The sequence below is a fragment of the Aureobasidium subglaciale genome, assembly GCF_000721755.1.
Source record: "Aureobasidium subglaciale EXF-2481 unplaced genomic scaffold scaffold_4, whole genome shotgun sequence".
NCBI lineage: Eukaryota > Fungi > Ascomycota > Dothideomycetes > Dothideales > Saccotheciaceae > Aureobasidium > Aureobasidium subglaciale.
Window position 1 is genome coordinate 1 of NW_013566991.1, and position 21,096 is coordinate 21,096.

The 21,096-nt window shown below is 49.8% G+C and overlaps 10 protein-coding genes across 10 annotated transcripts; 3 read left to right on the forward strand and 7 right to left on the reverse strand.

Moving 5' to 3' along the window:
* Positions 1-412: 412 nt before the first annotated feature.
* Positions 413-1,931, reverse strand: AUEXF2481DRAFT_86562 (uncharacterized protein). The gene is made up of 4 exons (XM_013491004.1): positions 1,811-1,931; positions 1,526-1,730; positions 767-1,468; positions 413-733 (listed from the first exon to the last, which is right to left on the reverse strand). The coding sequence occupies exons 1-4, from the start codon at positions 1,890-1,892 to the stop codon at positions 568-570; spliced, it is 1,155 nt and encodes a 384-aa protein (XP_013346458.1). The 5' UTR covers positions 1,893-1,931; the 3' UTR covers positions 413-567.
* A 1,019-nt stretch (positions 1,932-2,950) lies between these two features.
* AUEXF2481DRAFT_537486 (uncharacterized protein) lies at positions 2,951-5,621 on the reverse strand. Its single transcript, XM_013491026.1, has 5 exons — positions 5,029-5,621; positions 4,517-4,844; positions 4,385-4,464; positions 4,016-4,311; positions 2,951-3,868 (listed from the first exon to the last, which is right to left on the reverse strand). Exons 1-5 carry the CDS (start codon positions 5,454-5,456, stop codon positions 3,153-3,155), a joined length of 1,848 nt encoding a protein of 615 aa, XP_013346480.1. The 5' UTR covers positions 5,457-5,621; the 3' UTR covers positions 2,951-3,152.
* AUEXF2481DRAFT_537522 (uncharacterized protein) lies at positions 5,265-6,339 on the reverse strand. Its single transcript, XM_013491027.1, has 2 exons — positions 5,796-6,339; positions 5,265-5,730 (listed from the first exon to the last, which is right to left on the reverse strand). Exons 1-2 carry the CDS (start codon positions 6,250-6,252, stop codon positions 5,651-5,653), a joined length of 537 nt encoding a protein of 178 aa, XP_013346481.1. The 5' UTR covers positions 6,253-6,339; the 3' UTR covers positions 5,265-5,650.
* Positions 6,340-6,427: 88 nt separating this feature from the next.
* On the reverse strand, positions 6,428-8,399 carry AUEXF2481DRAFT_63363 (multicopper oxidase; the record flags this gene model as incomplete). Its single annotated transcript, XM_013490981.1, has 2 exons — positions 6,428-6,824; positions 6,877-8,399. 2 exons carry the CDS (start codon positions 8,397-8,399, stop codon positions 6,428-6,430), a joined length of 1,920 nt encoding a protein of 639 aa, XP_013346435.1.
* A 915-nt stretch (positions 8,400-9,314) lies between these two features.
* Positions 9,315-10,622, forward strand: AUEXF2481DRAFT_63320 (uncharacterized protein; the record flags this gene model as incomplete). The annotated part of the gene is made up of 3 exons (XM_013490974.1): positions 9,315-9,722; positions 9,774-9,971; positions 10,023-10,622. The coding sequence occupies 3 exons, from the start codon at positions 9,315-9,317 to the stop codon at positions 10,620-10,622; spliced, it is 1,206 nt and encodes a 401-aa protein (XP_013346428.1).
* Positions 10,623-11,216: 594 nt separating this feature from the next.
* On the forward strand, positions 11,217-11,802 carry AUEXF2481DRAFT_57003 (uncharacterized protein; the record flags this gene model as incomplete). The annotated part of the gene is made up of 2 exons (XM_013490938.1): positions 11,217-11,374; positions 11,427-11,802. Coding segments are annotated over 2 exons (534 nt in total), but the record flags the coding sequence as incomplete, so codon positions are not given.
* A 238-nt stretch (positions 11,803-12,040) lies between these two features.
* On the reverse strand, positions 12,041-12,554 carry AUEXF2481DRAFT_2559 (uncharacterized protein; the record flags this gene model as incomplete). The annotated part of the gene is made up of 2 exons (XM_013490642.1): positions 12,041-12,279; positions 12,332-12,554. 2 exons carry the CDS (start codon positions 12,552-12,554, stop codon positions 12,041-12,043), a joined length of 462 nt encoding a protein of 153 aa, XP_013346096.1.
* Positions 12,555-14,217: 1,663 nt separating this feature from the next.
* AUEXF2481DRAFT_37158 (uncharacterized protein) lies at positions 14,218-15,769 on the forward strand (the record flags this gene model as incomplete). The annotated part of the gene is made up of 3 exons (XM_013490835.1): positions 14,218-14,459; positions 14,521-14,653; positions 14,712-15,769. Exons 1-3 carry the CDS (start codon positions 14,392-14,394, stop codon positions 15,765-15,767), a joined length of 1,257 nt encoding a protein of 418 aa, XP_013346289.1. The 5' UTR covers positions 14,218-14,391.
* A 468-nt stretch (positions 15,770-16,237) lies between these two features.
* On the reverse strand, positions 16,238-17,688 carry AUEXF2481DRAFT_26996 (uncharacterized protein; the record flags this gene model as incomplete). The annotated part of the gene is made up of 3 exons (XM_013490763.1): positions 16,238-16,943; positions 16,996-17,427; positions 17,483-17,688. The coding sequence occupies 3 exons, from the start codon at positions 17,686-17,688 to the stop codon at positions 16,238-16,240; spliced, it is 1,344 nt and encodes a 447-aa protein (XP_013346217.1).
* A 947-nt stretch (positions 17,689-18,635) lies between these two features.
* AUEXF2481DRAFT_46150 (uncharacterized protein) lies at positions 18,636-20,645 on the reverse strand (the record flags this gene model as incomplete). The annotated part of the gene is made up of 4 exons (XM_013490920.1): positions 18,636-19,242; positions 19,324-20,171; positions 20,232-20,515; positions 20,579-20,645. 4 exons carry the CDS (start codon positions 20,643-20,645, stop codon positions 18,636-18,638), a joined length of 1,806 nt encoding a protein of 601 aa, XP_013346374.1.
* Between the last annotated feature and the right edge of the window lie 451 nt (positions 20,646-21,096).

A 21,096-nucleotide genomic window follows, 5' to 3' on the forward strand; every position in this document is an offset into this window, starting at 1 on the left:
AGAAGAAGAAGAAGAAGAAGAAGAAGAAGAAGAAGAAGAAGAAGAAGAAGAAGAAGAAGAAGAAGAAGAAGAAGAAGAAGAAGAAGAAGAAGAAGGGGTCATGTCAAGTGTGAGAATATGGAGAGTATGATATACCAGCACCTGAGGTGGGACATTCCTGCATATTGACCGAACGAAAAGGCAAACTGGAGCGGCGAGCGAGATTCCAACTCACGGTGTTTGCAAAGTGCTATTACTAAGGGAAATCGTAGCTTACCCTCGGAGCGGTGGATAGTCTAGGCACACAGCAGATTTTAGACATGTCACGCTGGTAACAACAACTGGCAAAGCAGATCGGGATGAGAGGATTGATTTTTGAGGACCACGAATCGGTGTTCAGTAGCGCTGTAAGCCGGAGCTTGACATTATGACTGCGTACCCGGATTGCGGTACAGCCATGACTGAAAATGGGAAGCCGGAGCTCACCAAAAGACGTTTTGGACACGAGGAGGCAAAATAGGGCCGGAGCTTACCAGTAGGTGATCGAGGAGAAAGGAGGAGACGCGAGCTTAACATGATGCTTGTTGTTTAGCGAGGGTCAATGGGAGCTGTATCAAGGTCACTCTCCGATGAGAGGCCGTACTCTTCTGCATCAAGATCTCTGATCGACCTAGCTTTGTGGTAGTATGTGGTGGGAGGCTTAAAATCAGCGTTATCCGAGTCGAATACTGCCGCGATGGCTTTGGAAGAGCCGCTGTGATCAAATCGTGGCGCTCACGTTTCTCACGTCCCCACTTTGGGAGTGTGGTCTCGAAGAATTCCTGGTCGACTTCCTTGCAACCCTGAATCCAATTGATGAACGAGAGCCAGGTAAGGTCTCGTACCGCTGGCCAGCCGCTCCCGTTTGCTGCCTCGTCCAATTTCCAGATCGTCGTTTGATGGCTGTCCGAACTGCTTCTCCTCCTTCTTCTTGTCTTCTGCTACCTTATCAGTCACGAGCTTGGCATATTGAGGGACCAGTAAATCGGCATATTCGAGAAATTCGGAACTTCCCAAGAGTTCCCATTGCTTTGTCTCAGATGCCTTCTTAAGATGCAGCTCAGCTTTGGGCGAAGCAGGTGCCGTTGTGTCAGAGGGCCAATCGTCGTCAGGCTCTGAGGGTGGGCCAAAGCTGCCGATGACGCTGTCAAGGTTCATGTTTGCTGGACCGCAAGCCTTGTCAATGGCGTCCATCGGATGGTCATTCTGTACGCGTGAGCGCAATCTGAGCCAGACCAGCAGACCAGAGAACTCCCGGAGAAGATAAGAGGGGATTGTCTCGATCTTGGGTCGATCTAGGCCCTTGAACGACCTTGGGCAGCTGGAATCCGGATTGTTGAGTTTGGGGATCTCCGTCTTTTCCATACTTCTAGCAGCCTCCTCGTGCCAGATCGTATTGCGAGTCACCTGGCGTCCAGCTGCATCTTGTTCAAATGCTTGTGAAAGCTGGCTGGGCTTGTTTCCTGTAACTCAATTAGTATAACGAATCCAAGGCAAACTACTTCACTTGCCAGCGCAGATGACTTCGATCTCCTTCTTCAGCGAGCTGATGGCGTCTTTGAAGGACTGGATAAGCTCATTCCACTCCTCGACTTGCTGCTTCTTCTGCTTCTTATTTTCTCCTAATTCGATACACTCTTTGAGATTCTTTGCATTCGAGGTTCTCTGACCGAACGCGTCAACTGCTGCTTTACACACGAGCTCTCCGGAAACTGCCTACAGTTGTCAGTCTACTGACGTAGATCACCCACCGCATCACGATTTACTCATCTCAGCTCGCGGAAGCCGTCACCCTGTTTGCACGATAAGCATTCGTCGCGGTGTCTTTGATGACCGTAAAGCTTCTTCTTGTCGTCCGAATACGGAGAAGGCATTCTTCCGATGTTGTGGTTGCTGAGGAGGCGGAGGAGGCGGAGGAGGTCTTATGCGCATGTGAGGTAGTGGAGTGCGATCGTGGGTGTGTGAGAAACCGAGCGAGTGAAAGTATCACTAGTGTCTGCTTCACCGGTCAGTGAGCGTGTCTGCGCGAAAGACTGGACGCTCAAATGCGTGAATTTACGACTACACGACACAAAGTCACCCACCCAGCAGATACATTCACTCGAGCTCTACCACTGCCGAGACAGTATCGTGTGTCTTCACAGCTAGAACGGAACAGTTCTAGACATTGGCCAAAAAGGTATGCCGCGAGTGAAACTCGAACTCACGATCTCTGCAGTGTAAGTTACTGGAGACTGAAAGCCGAAGCTCATCAGTTGTTTTTGGGACTGGAAGCCGAAGCTCACCAGTAGTTTTTGGGAGACTGAAGACCGAAGTCCATCAGTGGATTATTTTTTGGTAACAATGCAGCGCCTTAACCACTAAACTACCGCGGCTTTATTGATAAGGAGTAGTTGCGGCGATTACATCACCTGTAGTGATACCGAACATTACATCACCATTTGGACGCCGAGTCTCCTCATCCGTCAACTTATCATCCATATGCCAGGTGAAGAAGCATTCCATTCGCCTGTAGACCGCAAGAATTTCCGGGGAATGACTTGGAGCACCTGCTATTGCTCCATCAGCATGATAGCTCTCCTCCACTGGACTTGACAAGCGGAGTCGAACCTGCAGAAAAGCACAGTCATTTTCCAGATGGGCAGAGCCTGAAATGAGAGCTGGAAATCATATTTCAAAGTGCCGCATCTCCGTAGACTTCGTTGTGTTTTCGAAAAATACTGCGACTTAAATCAGCTATGCATAGAAGCTCACCTCTAAGGCGAGAGCAGAGTAGAAAGGAGCTGCTGTAAAGCATGGTGATTTTTTATGTTGATGCATGACCCGCTGGAGGTCGATCAAAACTCGTATCTCAAGGGGCAGCCTGACTTGTCTGAAAAGTACCGTGTACTGATGCAGCTGACGAGACGGGATTCGAGTACGATGACGACGAGGGCGAGATCTGAGGCCGATTCACAGACGACGACAACAAAGAATCCATGAAAGATAGACAGCTTGACCGTATGAACGAGCGTCCTCAATGTATCAATATGTAAGACTATGAACAGTGACCAACGATTAGTGAACTGAGCACTGGGGTAGCTTAGACTAGACGCTGTTCAATGAGAGGAAATGTCAAGCTAATGTCAAGAGAATCACTTCTTCTCATCGTGAACATGTTGGACCTGTGCTTCGGTGTCACTAGGCTCCACAGCAGTATTGTTGTTTCTCATGGTACTGATCTCCAGCATGTTCAATCTGTCCTCATTGGCGTCCAGATCACGGAAGCAGAACCAGAACCCTACTCCACCAAGGAAGGCTAGAATCGTGATGATGGTGTAGTTCCAGACGAGAAGAGGGTCCTGAGATAGGGGTGTGAAAGCTTGTCCGATAGCACTGGCGAAGGCCGACATAAACAGGTTGATTGACATGACCAAGGACTTCATATTGGCGGGTGCTTTTGCGTAGGCGTACTCCAGAGAGGTGACGTTGGTAAAGATCTCCGCGATACCAATAAGAACATAGGGTACGATTTGGGACCATACGTTGATGTCAGCTTTTCCATTGGCCTCGATACAGTCCGGGTCCGCGGCCATTTTTCCACATGGTGATTTTTTATATATGAAGTATTGCATGACGGCAGCAGCGACCATGGAGGCAGCGGCGAAGAAGAAGCCAAGTGTCATGCGCTTGATTGGTGTGAAAGAAATCCCCCTGGATCTCAAAAATGGATAAACTGCGTGATCCAGCACCACGATTAAGACGACGATGCTTATAGGGTTTAGATTTTGCAAAAGGTCATTTGGGACGCCGTTGAGTTGTAGGACGGCAGCCTGGGACGTAAGGTTGCCTGTCATCTGGTTGTATGCCACTGCAAAATTGTTAGCTTTTTTCATATTGAACCTATGTGTATGCCACCGACGACAGCCAAGCACGACTAGGCGACAGTAGCAGACCGTCTACACGTATGAAAGGTGTATCTTGGAGGTCTGGCGGTAGCTATATATGTAGGACTTACAGAAAAAGAGGGGCAAGAACAAGAATACCTTGCATGCCTTGATTCCACGTTTGACCTCTTCTACCCAGGCATCGTCGTAGGTCATCCACGCAGGACGTGATTCGACTGGCACATTGGAGGGCTTTGCGACATTCCAGTTGAATTTTCCTTGTCTGTTCTTCCAGGTGAAGCCGAGCATGTGGAAGAACTTTGACAAGATAGAGCCAGTAGGTGGAGTAAGGATGTAGTTCTTGCGATTGAAGAACAGAATAGTAGGAGCGGCCACGAAGAGTATAGTTGGGAGCAAGAATGCCAACCTGGAAGGTGAAAAGGTTAGTGATGTGTTCGAAGTTTAGAAAGAGAAAACTGGGGAGAATCTTGATTACTTACCAGAAACCCACAAACTTTTCTACATAAACCATGGAGATCTGTCCTGTCAAGGAACCAATGTTGATACACAGGTAAAAGTACTAGTTAGAGGTCAGTCGTGTCCGTATGAGGTGTAGATCATGGGTTACGCACCAGGAAGATTCTAGAATTGGTGATGGCGGGATCCACGATCACCCTTTCACCCGTCGCCAGCGTCTGGACATACATTTTCTTGACTGGATTTTGTTCAGCGAGCAAAGGGGAGATGTTGGCTTTGAAGAGACCCGTGCCGACGCAGAGTGTCAAGAGTCCAATAATAAAGGCAGCAGTCGAACCAGTCTTGTTGACGATAACATCGGGTGCAGAAGCAGCGACGAGGATGATATGAGCGACGATTCCGACAACAATAGCAATGTGGATAGTCTTGTAACGGCCAAGATGAGCATCGGCAATGTAACCACCAACAAGAGGCATAACATATCTGAATTTCAGATTCGTTAGCAGAATGTCTTTCATGGTCTTTACATGCTGAAGCCTGTCACTTCGACAACGTCTCGTACAGAGTTATTGAACCGTATGAAGTCTCAAAAAGGCATCGCACAGCAAATTGTCGATGCGAGTGACAGACTCGAGCACGTATGAAACATCTGGACCATCAGACTTACGCGAAAAATTGGTTAAACAGACTGAGACCCTGAGCAGCGCTCTGACCCATGCCAAGAGCACCAGGTTGGCCATTGAGACCAGCGGCACCGGTTCTGGAGCCCTCAGGCAGAGGCCATTGAATAAAGTTGGTGTAAAGAATGGAACTCCCGTAGTATGAGAATCGTTCGGCCAACTCAACAAAAGCAACCGTGTAGGCGGCCCATTTTATTGGGCCACTAATTCTCCTCAATGTCGTGAGTTCTTCGTCCGTAGGAGTGTCGTCGTGGTCTTCTTCGGTGTCTGGTGTTCTCACTTCGTAGAGAGGCTCACTCTTGCCGACATCCAATGATCCACGACCGGCATGAGTCTCGTAGGCGGTACCCTGAATGGCTGCCTCAGGCACATGAGCCTTGGCCAAGTCACTATTGTCAATAGTGTTGTTGCTCATTGTCGAAGATGTTCTCGAGGAAGAATGCACCCTGTAGAAAAACGAAGGGGGTGAGCAGTAACAGGCAAGGGCCTTCAACAATACGACGAACACGCTTTTATACCTATCAAGTGCAGCATTCCTCCTTTGTCAAAGTTTATATTATCAAGCCGCGGGTCAATCACCATGACAGTTACACACCAATTGGCCTGTTATCAGAAGCGGTTGACGATGGTGCCAAATGCCAAGAGATAGCGAATATTCGATGGTGGCGGCTGTACACATGTATCTGGGCCTGACCAGCCAGAGGTGAGTAGGACACGCGACCCAAGACCTTTGACCCACCATCTCGTTACATACTGAGGTAGGATATGCGTCCCAAATAAGAAGGTCGAAAGGACAAAGCAATGTAAGGATTGCCAAGTTCTACTTGGCGAACAACATCGATTGGTATGCCAAGGTAGCTTGGCGACAGCGGAAATGATTTCGTGTCGGAATGATCGTCTGTTCGCCATGCCGACTTGACTGTTAATAGCTGCAGAAGCGAGGCGAATGTGCATAGCCGCAATGATAGACGTCCAGATGCGCCAATGAGCGTAGAGGCGATTGTCTTCGAGACGTTCGATGTCTTGCAAGGATTCAGATGATACAAACGGTGCCGAAGCCTCAGAAAAGAGTATCCGTAGGCCTGACAGGACTTTACACAAGAAGAGGTTCGGCAGGTGTGCCTCAAGACGGAAAAGGCTTGACAGACGGCGCAATTCCGTCCTCGCAGATCATGTGCCATTGGCGTGGACTTGGCCAATCTGATAGACATGGACCCTGAGACATTGGATGTTCGGGGTGCTGTCGCAGACTCGAAGCCGTCTCTCGAGCTCCTGGCAGACCTGGTTGCAATAAGGATAGCGATGACGGAGTCCAGCCCAAACAAAGCACAAATGCCAATCTAGAGCGACGAAGTAGATCGATTGCCCTTATCAATCACGTAACGATCACGCCTCATCGTAATAAAGCTCATCCTTTGGCCCCGTACCTTTCTCAAGGCCGCTGGCCCTACAGAGGTCTCGATGTGCCTCTGATATCTCGGCATCAACCAGGAGATCGGTCCGTGTGAGGAATTGCATGAGCAAGCCTGCCTCAGCATGCCACGAGATATGGCAGTGGAACGCCCAGGCACCAGGATTGTCGGCCACGAATCGAATCAAGGCCCAGCCGAAAGCTTCAACGCTAGCAGTATCGCGTCTCAGAGGATTCGAGAGATCAAGCGAATCATAAAGAGGTGAGAGATTATCTGTATCCATAGGGCCGTCGAGTGACTTTCTTGGAGGATAGCCATGACCTTGAGCAAGCACCCAGAACTTGTATCCGTGAAGATGATAGGGATGATTTCTTGGAAATAAGGTTAGCACGATTTAGAATTGTTCGTAAGGATGTAGCATACCCATCGTCGAAGTTGGATATCAATATGTCTATAGTCTTGATGCCTGAAGATTGGACGACAAGCTCGGTAGGCTGATGGAAAGCCTTGTCATTGACAAATACGTCCCCACTGCCTTTCTCCCCATCGAAGGATGAGTTTCTCGCCTGCAACCCGTCGATCGATCGAAATAATGTGGGACTTGTCACATCAGCGCGCCAACTGCTCGTGTTGAACTTGCCCCTCGACAATCTGTAGGCGCCGATCTCGAAGGCGCTGCGTAAGAAAATCAACGAATCCGGCTTTGCAGGAGCTGCAACGACTTGAACAGGCACCAGGTCTGTCGTGTTTAAGTCCTTACACTCAAGACCGATAGCCTCGTCCCAATCGATGGTGTCAGGTATTTCAATTGCCATCCTGTTCTCTGCAAGGGTGCTGTAGCGTACAACACCAGTTGCAGTTTCAACCATACTTGGGTTCGCCTCGGCGAAACAATGGGAGATCATTCGAGCCCTCATTCTGAAGGCCGTCCCCTCTTTCTTGCTCGTGTGGACAACCACGCTGTAGCGCTGAGCGGGATTGATGTTGAGGCGATGGAAATTCTTCGGCTGGACGTCAGTGCCGTCCACTTCTGTCACCGCCAGCTCGTGTTCGTCGATCTGGAATTGAAACTCGGCGAAGGCACCAACATTGATGACTCGAAGCCTGTGATGACGATTCGGTTCAAGATCGAAAGTGGGTATTCCGACGTTGCTTGAAGAATTATCACACTGTCTGTGGGGCAATTCATCGCAATTGCGAACGGAACCTCTGCCGTTGATCAAGGCTCCGTCAGGGACTGGTTCTGTATTTTCCATATCTGGAGCCAAGTATTTCCTGGCTAGCGCACCAGAAAGATCATGGTAGTGATCAGAAAGCATGATGATGCGATCACTAGCGTATTGAATTTGCTGTAGCTGTCTTTCATCTTTGGAATGTATGATTAAGGGTCCCACTAGACCGTCCGAGGCTTGAACGCCTTGGTGTGCATGGTACCAATAGGTACCACTCTGTCCTCGCACGGTGAACTCGTAGGTGAAACTGCTCATAGATGCGATGGGACACTGCGTGATACCAACGGTGCCATCCATAGAGTTGGTATCATTTTGGTAGATTCCGTGCCAGTGTATAGACGTTGCATTACTCATCTGGTTATTAACCACCACTCGGATTGTGTCGAACTCATTCACCTCTATCAGAGGACCTGGGAATCGTTCATTGATAAGCAGCATGGGCCTGACGACTCCATCAGGCGCCCAAACGGTCTCTCTCAAGGTCCAGTTGTACGTTCTTGTGACAGGAGCAGCTTCGAAGTCCCAGGCAGGATCTAGCAGATAATCATCTCTCGGTGGGATATTGTGCAAGTGGTCTGTTTGGTCCAGGTTTCCAGATTGTGGCTCTTGGCTAATTGAGTCTGGCTGAGACGGATCTCCAGTCGCAGCTTCCTCCCATGACGAGCTTTTTGGCGCGAGGTTGATAGCAAATGGTATAAGCAGCGTAACAGACATCAAGAACAGCAACATGAACTGCCACCACTTGATTGACCATGACCGCACTTCGACGTGTGTGCGAACTTTCTCCTCGTCAAGTAGAGTCCTCCTCTGATCGTCGGACCATTGCTCAGAAGTATCGCTCAGAGCGATTTCTTCATCCGGAACAGTCATAGTGTGCCCGTATACACTGACTGCTCTTTTTCTTGAGAAACAAGAGAAGGAAGGAGGGCAAAGAGTTGTCCCAATGTGCAGGGGTAAACTTGCTATGGCCCGAGAGCTTTTACTCGCCCAAGCTGCCTGGGATCATCGGGTGGCGGGACTAAAGTCGCGACGTTCAATGCCTCGATCTCTGTCGCTCTGCGTGCTGACGCATGGCATCAGAGCAAGAGCCAATTCATATCAAGAAATGCCGAGGAGACCATGGCAGTGCTTGATCATGGCCTAAAAGCTCGCATGCGCCGATTATCCGTAGAATGTGGTCGTGAAGGGAAGGTCGACGGAGAAATCAAACGCGTCGGAACGGGCCAATCACGGATGCGCGTGCATGACATGTGCTCCCCTCAATTGACTCTCACGCATCCTCACAGTTTTGCTCAACGACCTTCCACACATTTTCGAGTGGAGTTTGAGCCTCGAGCCGTCATGTTTATTCCGTTGCTAAGGCAGGAAATCTAACCATAAATTTCATCTGCCAATGAACGGACTGCTATTACATGCCACATGTTCCACGTGTGTAGGGTTCAAGGAGGTAGACGCTTCTCAATCAGCCGTCTGAACCGCTCTAGGTAAGTCGAAATGTATTCGGATGGCGGTATGCGTAAATACTGTGGCGAAGGCAGGGGTCGTATGGATGAGTCCTTTTAGAAGATAAAGGTCAAGTCTCCCACACATTTCTTTTTTTTTTTGAGTATTACCAGTCGTTCCTTGGCAATGCATTATCCTTCGCTCGTTATCACGGCTCTGGCCTTCTCCAGCCGGGCTGTTGCTCTCAACTTTACCTCAACTAGCCCTGCAGACGTCGCCGCTGCCCAAGCCGGTGCTCTGACACTCAGCCCGACCAGTCATGTCAAGGGCAAGGTATTTGATCGTTTCGTTGTCATCTGGTTGGAGAACACCGACTACGACAAGGCCGCCGGTGATCCTAACCTTGCCTGGCTGGCGAAGAAGGGTATCACATTGAGCAACTACTTTGGTGTCACTCATCCTAGCGAGCCCAATTATGTAGCCGCTATCGGTGGTGACAACTTTGGCATGGACAACGACAACTTCAACCAGATCCCTGGCAATGTTTCGTCTCTCATCGATCTTCTAGAAGATAAAGGTGTATCATGGGGCCAGGTAAGTTTGTTTCTGGTGGGTTTGAATTTTTTTTAAAACTTACACAACCAGTATCAAGAAGATATGCCTTACTCTGGTTTCGAGGGCATGGCTTGGGTCAATCAAAAGACAAAGGCGAACGATTATGTGCGCAAGCATAACCCGGCCGTTATTTATAACTCAAACACAACGCCAGAGCGACTGGCCAAGAACAAGAACTTAACACAGTTTTACAGCGACCTTGAGGCCAAGAAATTGCCTCAGTGGATGGTAGTCACTTCCCAAATATCAATCATTGGATTGCCACTGACTTCTTCCAAGTTCATTACGCCAAACATGACATCAGATGGACACGATACTAGTGTTACCACGGCTGGCACCTGGACACGTAACTTCTTGGAGCCTCTGCTCGATGACAAGCGCTTCATGAAGGACACCCTGGTTCTGGTCACTTTCGATGAGTCTCACACCTACACTCTCCAAAACCGTGTCTTTAGTATCCTTCTCGGTGATGCAGTTCCCAAGAAACTGATCAACACTGTTGACTCGGGCTTCTACAACCACTACTCTGAGATCAGCACCGTCGAGGCAAACTGGGACTTGCACACTCTTGGTCGTTGGGACGTCGGTGCCAACATCTTCGATTTTGTTGCTCAAAAGACAGGCGACAAGAATGCAGTGTGGGATGCTGCAACTGGTACTAACCCTACCCACTTCTTCAACTCCTCATTCGCTGGTCTTTTCAGCTCGAAAGATGTTGTCACCACTCTTCCTCCTCCCAACGCCAAGCTTGTCAGAAACGGACGCAAGGTACTTGGCAGTATCGCTCGTACTTGGGGCGACGCTTCGCTGCAGAACCAGACTTACTACCAGAACACTGTCCAGATTCCTGATGGTATGTACCCTCCCAAGGGTTGGTAAAATAGAAGACATATATCTCGACACTAGAATCATGGCTAGATAGACCTAAAAGCTACACTTGCCGCGTTGTTATTTCCAAGATTATACTTTTGTTATATCGATTCTCCTGCAGAGCTATTTTCAAGTGATGCCGTGTTTCTTTGACCTCGAAGCTTTCTGCGTCCGCAGGAACTTCCTGCCATAAACCCTCTCGTAGCACAAGACGTGCCGCGTCACATATCTGCCTGTTTTAAACTTGCGGGGACGGGGCATAGGAAGATCGTGGCGCTCAACCACGTGGGTGAATTCAAGGATATATAGATGTCTTTGCCCGCCACTTTCTTTCCCCTCTGTTTCAAGTCCAATCTTCGAAAACTTGACAACAAAATACATCCAATCTCCGCTCACCTTGTCTCAACTGGAATCATGGTTTTCGGCTATATCACATCACTCTTCAGAAATGACAAGTCCGGAGTCTATGCACCTTTACCAACTTTCAACTACCGACACTCAGAGAAGGAGCCCTCATCACCGTCAGAATCATCGCAATTCTCCTCGGCGTATTCAACATCATCAAGATGGCAAATTGACCCTCGCACGATTTCAGACGCGACACTAGGGTTGAGTGATGGCTTGACAGTACCATTCGCCTTGACTGCCGGCCTAGCGGCTCTGGGTGACACGAAGATTGTGGTATTCGCTGGACTGGCAGAGCTTATGGCTGGAAGTTTGAGTATGGGTATTGGAGGTTACTTGGGAGCTAGTGGTGAAGCGTGAGTTCAAAATTGCTCTGTGGTCTTGGATTCTGTCTAATTGTGAGAACAGCCAATCTGCAGCAACGACGAAAGCGAACACAATCGCAATGGTGCACACTTCGCCTGCTGAAGCGAGGGCCGCAGTAGCATCGACACTAGAAGGCTATATCTCGGAAACTCTGCTAGATGCTGTGGCAGACGACATTACTGCGAATCACGACAAGACCATTGCTTTCTTGCTGGAACATCAACATCGATTTGAATCTGCTGATGTATCGCCGCGGCTGTATACGAGCGCACTATGCATCGCGTTTGGATACTTCTTCGGTGGCTTAATACCTCTTTTACCATATATCTTCTTTGCTGATGGAACAGTCGCCTTGATCTGTTCTGTGATAGTGATGATGTTCACACTATTCGGATTCGGCTTAGGGAAGACTGCACTATTGGGAGAGAGGAGTTGGAGCAGAAGGACATGCGAGGGGCTGAAGATGGTTGGACTGGGCGGGAGTGCAGCAGCAGCAAGTGTACTATGCGTGCGGCTCGTAAATCAGTAAACATAATCCAGATTGGTCGCTAAATTCTGTGAAAAGGATACAATTTGAGATGGGTATCGTAAGGATTATCTGTCCTAGTCTGAGCATAAAACAATGTAGACACTAAAGCGGATTTGAGAAGAAGACTCTAGCTCTCGACAGCCTTGGCCTTGACACCGACGACGACACCCTCGTCGTTGAGAGTGACGATGTAGTATTCGCAGCGAGTGCTACCGTGAGCGACACGGAAGACTTGAACATCAGCTTTACCGCTGCCGGCCTTCTTGACTGCCTCAACGACTTCAGCGTAGTGGTTCTTGGTGTTCCAGTCCTTGACACTGACTTCTTCCACTTCACCAGAGTGGTTGATCAGATCTGAGAACTTGTCTACGAACACGTCAGCATGTATCTCAGCTTCCCTGACTCCATGCGTGCTTACCTTGACTGATGGAGTCCTGCTTCCCATACTTCAAAGCAACAGGCTCGAACGGCTCATCAGTGTCGCTTTGGTAGAAAGCATCCACATTCTTCAGTGGTGCAGGAACAGCAGAGTCAACAGCTTTTGTTTGGGCGAAACCGCTGCTTTTGACTTCGTTGCTGGAGCTGCCTGTGTCCTGGTTGGCCTTTTCCAAAAAGTTGGCGTATTCTTGATCAGATGACATATTGAAGCGAGTAGCTTGTGATATATCTCTTCGACAAGGAGGCTGTATGACGGGTGATCTGAGTCTGAATGATACTCTCGGTGTTTTGCGAAGAAATTGAAGTGTTGTTCGTCGCATGTTTGCTCGCTGCCTTGATCGATTTCTTGAATACAAACAGTGCTGCCCTCTTGACCTCTGACGTCAATTTGTGCTGTGCATGATTATGCATCTGCACAATCCCCAGCGTGCCATCATCGTCATCAGAAGGACTACTTGACGCAACTTTGTGTTGAATTCTTCAAACCATCTCTTCCTTAGGCAGTGTTCAGTACGATCCGGCCAAACATGGATCACAGGGAAGTGCACGATGCGCATCTCGCAGCGCCGAAACTCGATGTGCGGCCCCGACCGAATGGTCTTCCAAGCAGATCCTGAAGACCGCACGACTACATGGGACAGCCTTGCTACCGCTCACAGTGAACGGCACCCGCGCATCTTTGCATCAAGTACGAATTTACCAGCCGTCGCATGTAGGCACATGAGCGCTCAAGTCATGCTCACAGATGCCACGACATACGACCACGCGGAACTTTCCCCAAATTGCACACTGCACGTCTGCGACCTCTTGAAAGAAACAGCCATCAGATTGGACACCGGCAGCGTTGAATGCACCATAAGAGAGAAGACATGAGGGAGCCAACGGACAGTTCGTCACTATCTCTGTGATTGAACCGCATCAACGACATATGACGAATATATGGCTTTGAAAGATGTCGATCGGCGCATGACTGTGGCCGTCTATGAGCTATACCGCAAGTGGTTCTATACCGAGGGTTCGTCTTCCGGGGAGGATCTCGACCCCTACACACCATAAATGCAAAGGCTTCCGTGATCTGATCGCTCAAAAGACAAGTTGGTATCGTGAGAAGCATACCAGTCCCTTCCTGTCGTCAGAAAGCACGACAAGGGTGACCCGAGCCAGCACTCCGGCATCTACACCGACCCGCCCAGCGGAGATCTGTCGAGCAAGAACAAGTACGACACGCACGGAACCATATACTGGATTCAGCTCTCGGACCATCGAGGTTCGTTGTCACACACATGGTCTCACAAGTGTCCGACACTACAAGGACTTACACCAAAGCTTGGGAAGCACACATTACTTCGAGACATGCCGACCTAGAGCGGAGCCCAACTACACTACATCCATAAGACACCAAAGCTGTGAAAATGCACAATGTATACGTGATGGGCGATTTCATTACTGAGATGCGGCGCCGATCGCCTCTCCTCGGGCTGTGGTCTAAAATGGAAAATCACCGTGCATGTCTACAATTACGCATCACGCACTGAGTAGGAGATGCTGGAGGACGGCTTCTATGGGTTCGCTTCTGCCCCGCTTCGATGTGATAGCCTTCTCGAAGCCATTGGCAATTTATGTCCAGCACATCAAGTGTACTCTCAAAGGTCACGAATTCGACAAGCATCCTTTGATACCCACACTACAATATAGAAGACCATCAATCATACTGTGTTGATTACGTTGTGCCTATAGAAGGTCCTCCAACGTGTGATGACTCAACATATGTGTACACAAAGTGCATATGACATTTCTATAGCCAATAGCAATCAAAGATCAAATGTGCGACAAAAGCGGCTAGGTGGTGAGCCTCCGGGAAACGGTAAAGAGCTTGCTTGGCAGGTCAAGCCGAGCACCGAGGCCCTCCCCACAGATTCGGATTGCCGAGGTGCTGGCCATTGAGTATTTACATGTGCCCAAGTCCCACCTGCCCCAGAAAACATCACCAAACTCAGTATACCAGCTCTTTCACACAAACAAAGACTCACATAGACAAAGATGGCCGCCGAAAGACTAGGTTCAGTGCTCCGTCACATGACTCCCGGCAAGAGCCCCCTCGACACAATGTAAGTGAAGGCTTCCCCGCCATACGAATGCTGCGCCGTGGAGAAGACTGACAGGCCGCAGCACTCAAAAGAACCCCGATGACATTGTCATCACCTTGGCTATCCGCACACCGTTGACCAAGGCCGGCAAGGGAGGCTTCAAGGACACCCATCTCGATGGCCTCGTCTTCAAGCTGCTCGAGCAGGTCGTCAAAGTAAGCCAAACTCCCCCTCGGTCAAGCCACGCCACGCCACGTACTGACACCAAGACAGAGATCAAGACTTGACCCTCAGATGGTAGAGGATATCTGCCTGGGCAACGTCTCGGACGCCAAAGCCGCATACTACGTTCGCGCCGCCTGTCTTGCCGCCGGCTTCCCCAACACCACCTCCGCATACTCGACCAACCGCTTCTGCAGTTCCGGTCTCAAGGCCACACAAGACATCGCCAATCAGATCATGGCCGGTGCCATCGAGATTGGTGTCGCCATCGGTGCCGAGTCCATGTCTGACGGTGGTGACCGTCTCACCCGCCCCTTCGTCGACGAGATTGTCAACGCCAACCAAGATGCCGCAGACTGCCTGCAGCCCATGGGTCAGACGTCAGAGAACGTTGGCAAGGACTTTGACATTTCGCGTCAAGAGCAGGACAAATACGCCGCCGAGTCATACTGCCGTGCTGAGCATGCTCAGAAGTCTGGTTGGTTCGACGACGAGATTGTTCCCATCACCGTCAACGTCAAGGATCCCAAGACTGGCGAGCTCAAGGAAGTCAAGTTGACCAGAGACGAGGGTCCCCGCTACGGTACTACCGCCGAGTCTCTCGGCAAGATTCGTCCCGCTTTCCCCGACTTCGGTAACCGCAGCACTGGTGGAAACAGCAGTCAAGTCACCGATGGTGCCGCTGCCGTCCTCCTGATGAAGCGTTCCAAGGCCATGGAGCTCAACCAACCCATCCTTGCCAAGTTCGTTGGCGCCACCGTTGCTGGTCTCGCTCCCAGAATCATGGGTATCGGTCCCTCAGTCGCCATCCCCAAGCTTCTCTCAAAGTACCAACTCTCCCTCGATGACATTGATGTCATTGAGCTCAACGAGGCCTTTGCTTCCATGGCTGTATACTGCCGCGACACACTCAAGATTGACTGGAGCAAGATGAACATCCGTGGTGGTGCTATTGCTCTTGGTCACCCTCTTGGTGCCACTGGTGCGAGACAAATCGTTACTGGTCTGAGTGAGTGCAGGAGGCAAAAGAAGAAGATTCTGCTCACAAGTATGTGTATTGGTACCGGTATGGGTATGGCTGGTCTGTTTGTCAACGAGCAGCTGTAAATGTTCCGACGTCGTCTTTATTTAGTTTTATCATGAAAGCGAATGATCTTTTTCCACCTGCCGTCTTTTTCATCATGTTTCTGCAGTGACTCTCCTGCATCATAGCAGGGTGGTTTCATGCCTGTCGAGTGGCAAGATTACCTTTGATTCGATGTCTTGGATCAAGAGATGGAGTACTCTACATGCTCTCTGCGGACACGGTATGGTTTCTCAATATCACTCTGCCTTTTTACAGCTTGATCTCAATGGGTGTAAGGTATTCATGAGATCGCTGTATTTGGTTACGTGCCTGGGCTGTTTCCAAACCAGGGGGCTCTGGTCAGGGAAGTTCTCGTTTTATGATGCTCCGAGATCAAATAGCAGGCTGTGTCACGTCTATCAAAAGGCACAATAATATTGGAGAGACTCAAGTGGCGAATAAGGAAATACTGGCTTTTCAGGTCGATCTTTACATAATCTCTTTGTACCCCTTACTGGCGCTCCTGACCATCACCCTGAGCTCCTGGCTGCTGACCCTGACCCGGCTCCTGAGGACCTGGTTGCTGCTGCTGTTGTTGAGGTACACCAGCAGGTTGGGTGCCCGGTTGCTGCTGTTGCTGCGACCCGGACTGCTGACCGGGAGGAGGACCGGGTTGCTGACCAGCAGAAGCCATCATTCTAGCCCACTCGTGAAAGTGCGGTAACATCTGTCCGAACTGAACCCTAGCATCTTGCTGCTGTCCCTGTCTGATCTCTTCTCTGAACATGGTCAAACGACGATTAGTGTACAGCTGGCGAACATACTCTGCTTCCTGCGTGTATGTAAGGATCAGGTTTTGCTCGGTGATGTTGGTGTTGGTGAGACAGTGGGCGGTCATTTGACGTAGTCGCTGTTGCTCGGGATTGTTTCCTGGGTTGGCGATGGCGCCGGGGTGAATTTGGTAGAAGTTTCTGATGGTTGATTGGGCGGGTACATGACGAGCTGGTAAGTGAGGAGGGTTTGCTGTTACACCAGGAGGTGGCTGAGCATGGCCATGAGCTTGATCATTGATGTTGAGAGGTCGTGCGTTCATCGGAGGCACGAAAGCACCGGGTACAGGCGGCATGATGGTAGGGTACTGCTGCGGATAACCACCGGGTGCCTGGAAGTTTGGGCCGGGTACTCTAGCGTGTCCATGCATGTACTGTTTGTTGACACTGGAAAGGTTAGAGTCATGCATTGTCGTTGTTCACGCCGAAGTGTACTTACTGTTGATTGATTGCGAGAGGAGGCATACGAAACTGGTTAGTAGCGGCTTGAGGTGGACGTGCAGTGACTGCTTCCTGTTTGGCACGCTTGGGTGATGGTGGACCTGATTTGGTTCCAATGGGTTTGAAGGAAGCTGCATGAGCTCTCGGGGAGACTTGTTTGGCTTTGGCAGCAGGTTTGTCTGCACGAAGACGAAGAGGAGTAGCTGCAGCCTTGGTCTCTCCTGTGTCATTGACAAAGAATGGATCTGATGGTGACCTGGCGATGACTTCAGAGTTTGCACTGAGCTCCTCTTCATTGCTCTCATCTTCTTCCTTGTCGTTGTCGTTGTCTTCGTTATCGTTCTTATCTTCATCACTGTCGTCGTCATCACTCGAGCCACTCTTTTCGACCTCTCCATGACTACGCTTCTTGGACTTGGCGCTCACATTGCTGGAAGACATCAGTATTGTTGGCAAGAGAGACAAGTTCTGAGATTGATACTCACGGTGCAATACGAGGGCTGACTCTGATTGATAAGCATTGGGCACAAGCATGTACAACTCTAACATGTTCGCGCAAGTCCCACGGACGAGCGTGTACAAGCTTAGCGTCTTCTCCCTCACAAAAGCCGCAGAAGATCTCGCATCTGCAGATCATAAGAGTGCCTTCCTTAGGCCAATGATGTTCGTGTGTCTCACTTCTGCAAGGCATGTTGTTGACAGCCTTTCGTAGGTAGGATGTGTTTGGTAGGCGAGGAAAGTTGGTTGCAAAGTTTGGAAGTCGATAAAGTCTCAATTCGAACTATATGCGAGAGCTATTGCAACTCCCCAGTGAACGCCAAAAACATCAACCAGCTTATTCCAGGGTCCGTCGGCGGTTTCCGCGGCTCGTAGAAAGGATTCGGGGTCCTTTAGACATTTCACTACCAAGGTGTCACTCTGGGCAGGCAGGAGCATAGACCGGTCGAGTCCGGATCCGAGTTGAATAAGTCGTCACAAGAGTATGTTGTATATGACAGTGCCACAACACTTGTGAGGGTGTTGTGACTGGACTAGCACCAGCAACTACCCTCATCCATTGACATGTAAGCCCCTCGTTTTGTCGAGTTCGAACCACTCGTTTTGTCGAGTTCGAACCACTCGTTTTGTCGAGTTCGAACCACTCGTTTTGTCGAGTTCGAACCACTCGTTTTGTCGAGTTCGAGCCCCTTATCTGGTCGAGTTCAAGCCCCTCGTTTGGTCGAGCAACCACTCGTTTCGTTGAGCTCGACTGTTTGCTAATCGTCGATTACATGTTTCTGCCATTCGTCGGGCAACTGCTTGTTCCGTCGAGCTCGTCCGTTTCTTATCGTCGAGTTCGCGATTTTTACTATCGAACTCAACCTCATGTGTCGAACGAGCTCGACTTTCTCTGCTGTTCACTAAGTTCGAGCTTCTGCCGTTCACCGGCTCGATGTCTTGAGCCTGATCGCCTATGTTTGTTGAGTCAGATGCCTGATTTTATCGCGCTCGTCCATTTCCTTGTTGTCAGGCCTGAAGTTCTGCTCTTGGTCGAGCTCGAAGGAATGCAGACAACTGTGCTCGATAAGCTCAAGTCGACTACCCTCGAGCGCTGAATCAAGCCTGAAAGCATGTGTATATTTTGAGTGTGGTCTTGTATCAATCATCCGTGACTTCGTGATACCGTGTGTGAGCAGGCAAAGCAAACAAGGGGACCGACATGCCACAAATACCACATCTCTCGGCATCTTCGTTCTCTTCTTCCACCCAGCCACTGTCTTCCACATCGACAGACATCTCGGCGTCCAATTGGTCGATGTGACCAAGTGAAGTACGCTCTTCGGTCTGAAAAGATGACTTTGTTGGTGGCATTGCGTCTTCGTCAGCGTAGGTCGTGAACTCTTTGTGTACGGTTTCTTGACGTTTGAACATGCTGCCAATATCGCGACCGTTTGCGGTCCTGGTTTCGCCACCTGCCTCAGCCATGTTCGTCACGGCAAGGTTGACCAGACTCAAGTTCCAACCAGCTTTCTCAGGATGGAGTCTTCTGAACATGCCTATCAATGTTTCGTGAACAAGCTTCTCGGCAAGGGCGTCCACAGTGTCGGTCAAAGAGAGGACATAGCTGGGCAAGGCCGAAGAGTGAGATATCCGCTTGAAGCTCCTAGTGCGAGTACCATCTGGATTGAGTGGCAATCGTGGTCTAGTGGACAATCGAATCGTCTTTGGCTGAGCGAGCCATTTACCATGTGGTCTGGCTTTCGCCCTTTCCACGTTTGTGATCGACTTCGTGCTTACCAATGTAGATTTGTGTTCATCTTCATCATTGGCCTCCTCGAACACTTGCTCAGACTCGAGCTCGTCGTACCGCTCCAATATAACAAGATCTGCGTCGTCCTCTCCAGCGACCAAATCTATGCGCATTCGCTCTATGAGGCTACAGCTTAACATCTTAAGCTCCTTCAACACTTCGGGCAAAGTGTCAAGACGGATGTAACTGTCCTCAATACTGATCTGGCTGGGCACGGCTTTCGCGAAGTTCACCTCCGTATCGTCGATGCCGTGAAGTAGCGACCATATCTTTGCACCAATGCCACGAGGAGAGCCGGGACCAGTCAGAAGCTTTTCCAAGAGGTCGGCGCTCATGTTCTGTGCGAGACGAAGGTCTTTCACAGTGACCTTCTCTTTAGTCTCCCCATAGATCAGACCTTTCTCAAAGTCTGGCTCATGCTGAAGGACGTGATGGCGAAGTTTTCTTGCAAGTTTCGAGCCAATCCCTGGGATCTTACCGATCTCGTAGTCATCGATAAAGGCTTCAACGTTACTTACTTGCCCATCCTGGTGAGTGTATGGAGGTACGAGGGTGGTCTGATCTTTCGGTTTGTGCATGTTGCCGACCAACTTCGACAATACTTTCGAAGTGGACACACCAACAGTAGAAGTGTATCCTGTCTTTCTCTCAAGTTCATTACGAAGATGACTCGCTAAATGGGAGCCCAATTTGAGTCTCAGGGTCAACACTTCATCATTGGTAGTTGAATCATTTGGTGTTGTCGGACCTTCATAACAAGTAGCGTCAAAAGCAAATCCTTGTGTAGGGTCATCCTTCTCCAGAACAAAGAATGAATGAGCCAAATCGTGAGAATTCAGCAATGAGATGTTGTAGTCAATCATGTCAGTGACATCCAGCCACACCTGCTCGAGTGTCAGGTCTATTGGGCAAGTTGACCGCCTAAGCATCGGGAAAGGACCTACCTCGTCGAAACCCAGCCTCTCCGCTCTGTCGTTCCAGGAGAAGCTGCGAAGGAAATTGTACAGCGTCTTGCTTGCATCTCGAAATCGACTAATGTCTTCACCCAGTACAATCACAACATCCGGACATATATGTCTGGCATCCTTGATGAGTTGTAACTTGCGCAAGCCCCTGCGCCGAGCTTCGTAGTTGCAGGTGACTATAATTTGTTTCTGTTGTACAGCCAGAGGCTTTTCTTTGAGAGCTGAATTCTCGGCTTCAAAAACGGAAGCATAAAAGCAGTCATCTTTATATGCAGTGTCAGCAAGCTGCATGTTCTATTGACCTTCGGTGCAGGTGATGTACCTACAGTCAAAGTGCAAGATTACTCTGTCATCTTTCCGGGTGGGCACGTCTTTACGTTTGACAGGCTGCATCGCTGTTTCATACCTCAACACTCCAGCATTTGTCACATTTGATATGAAGCTTGTTTAATGCTATCTTGAACAGTTTGATTTTGTGAGGAAAGTGCGGAGGCAGAAACGCTAACGTCAACTGCCTTGCCAAGATCCAGCCTCCACTAGCGTCTTTTTCGTTTCCCCGTCTCCGCGTGCTCCCCGCTCCATCCCATCTTGTTCGAGAATGAACGAATCGCCTGATATCAGTCTGGAACAGTCTTGGACACCACAAGACAGACGCCCAGTCTCTTCATGCCGCATCGTCCCTTAAGCTACAGCAGTACAGGTATGTGTTGGGGGAAAGGACCTGCAGAGATCACCAGTCGATGTGCAGCCAAGTGCAATTTGCTAGGGTATGAGAACAAGCTTTCAGGGCCTGCGCATACGCTAGTACTGCCCTAAACTTGGGGGTGTTCCACGCCACGCCGTT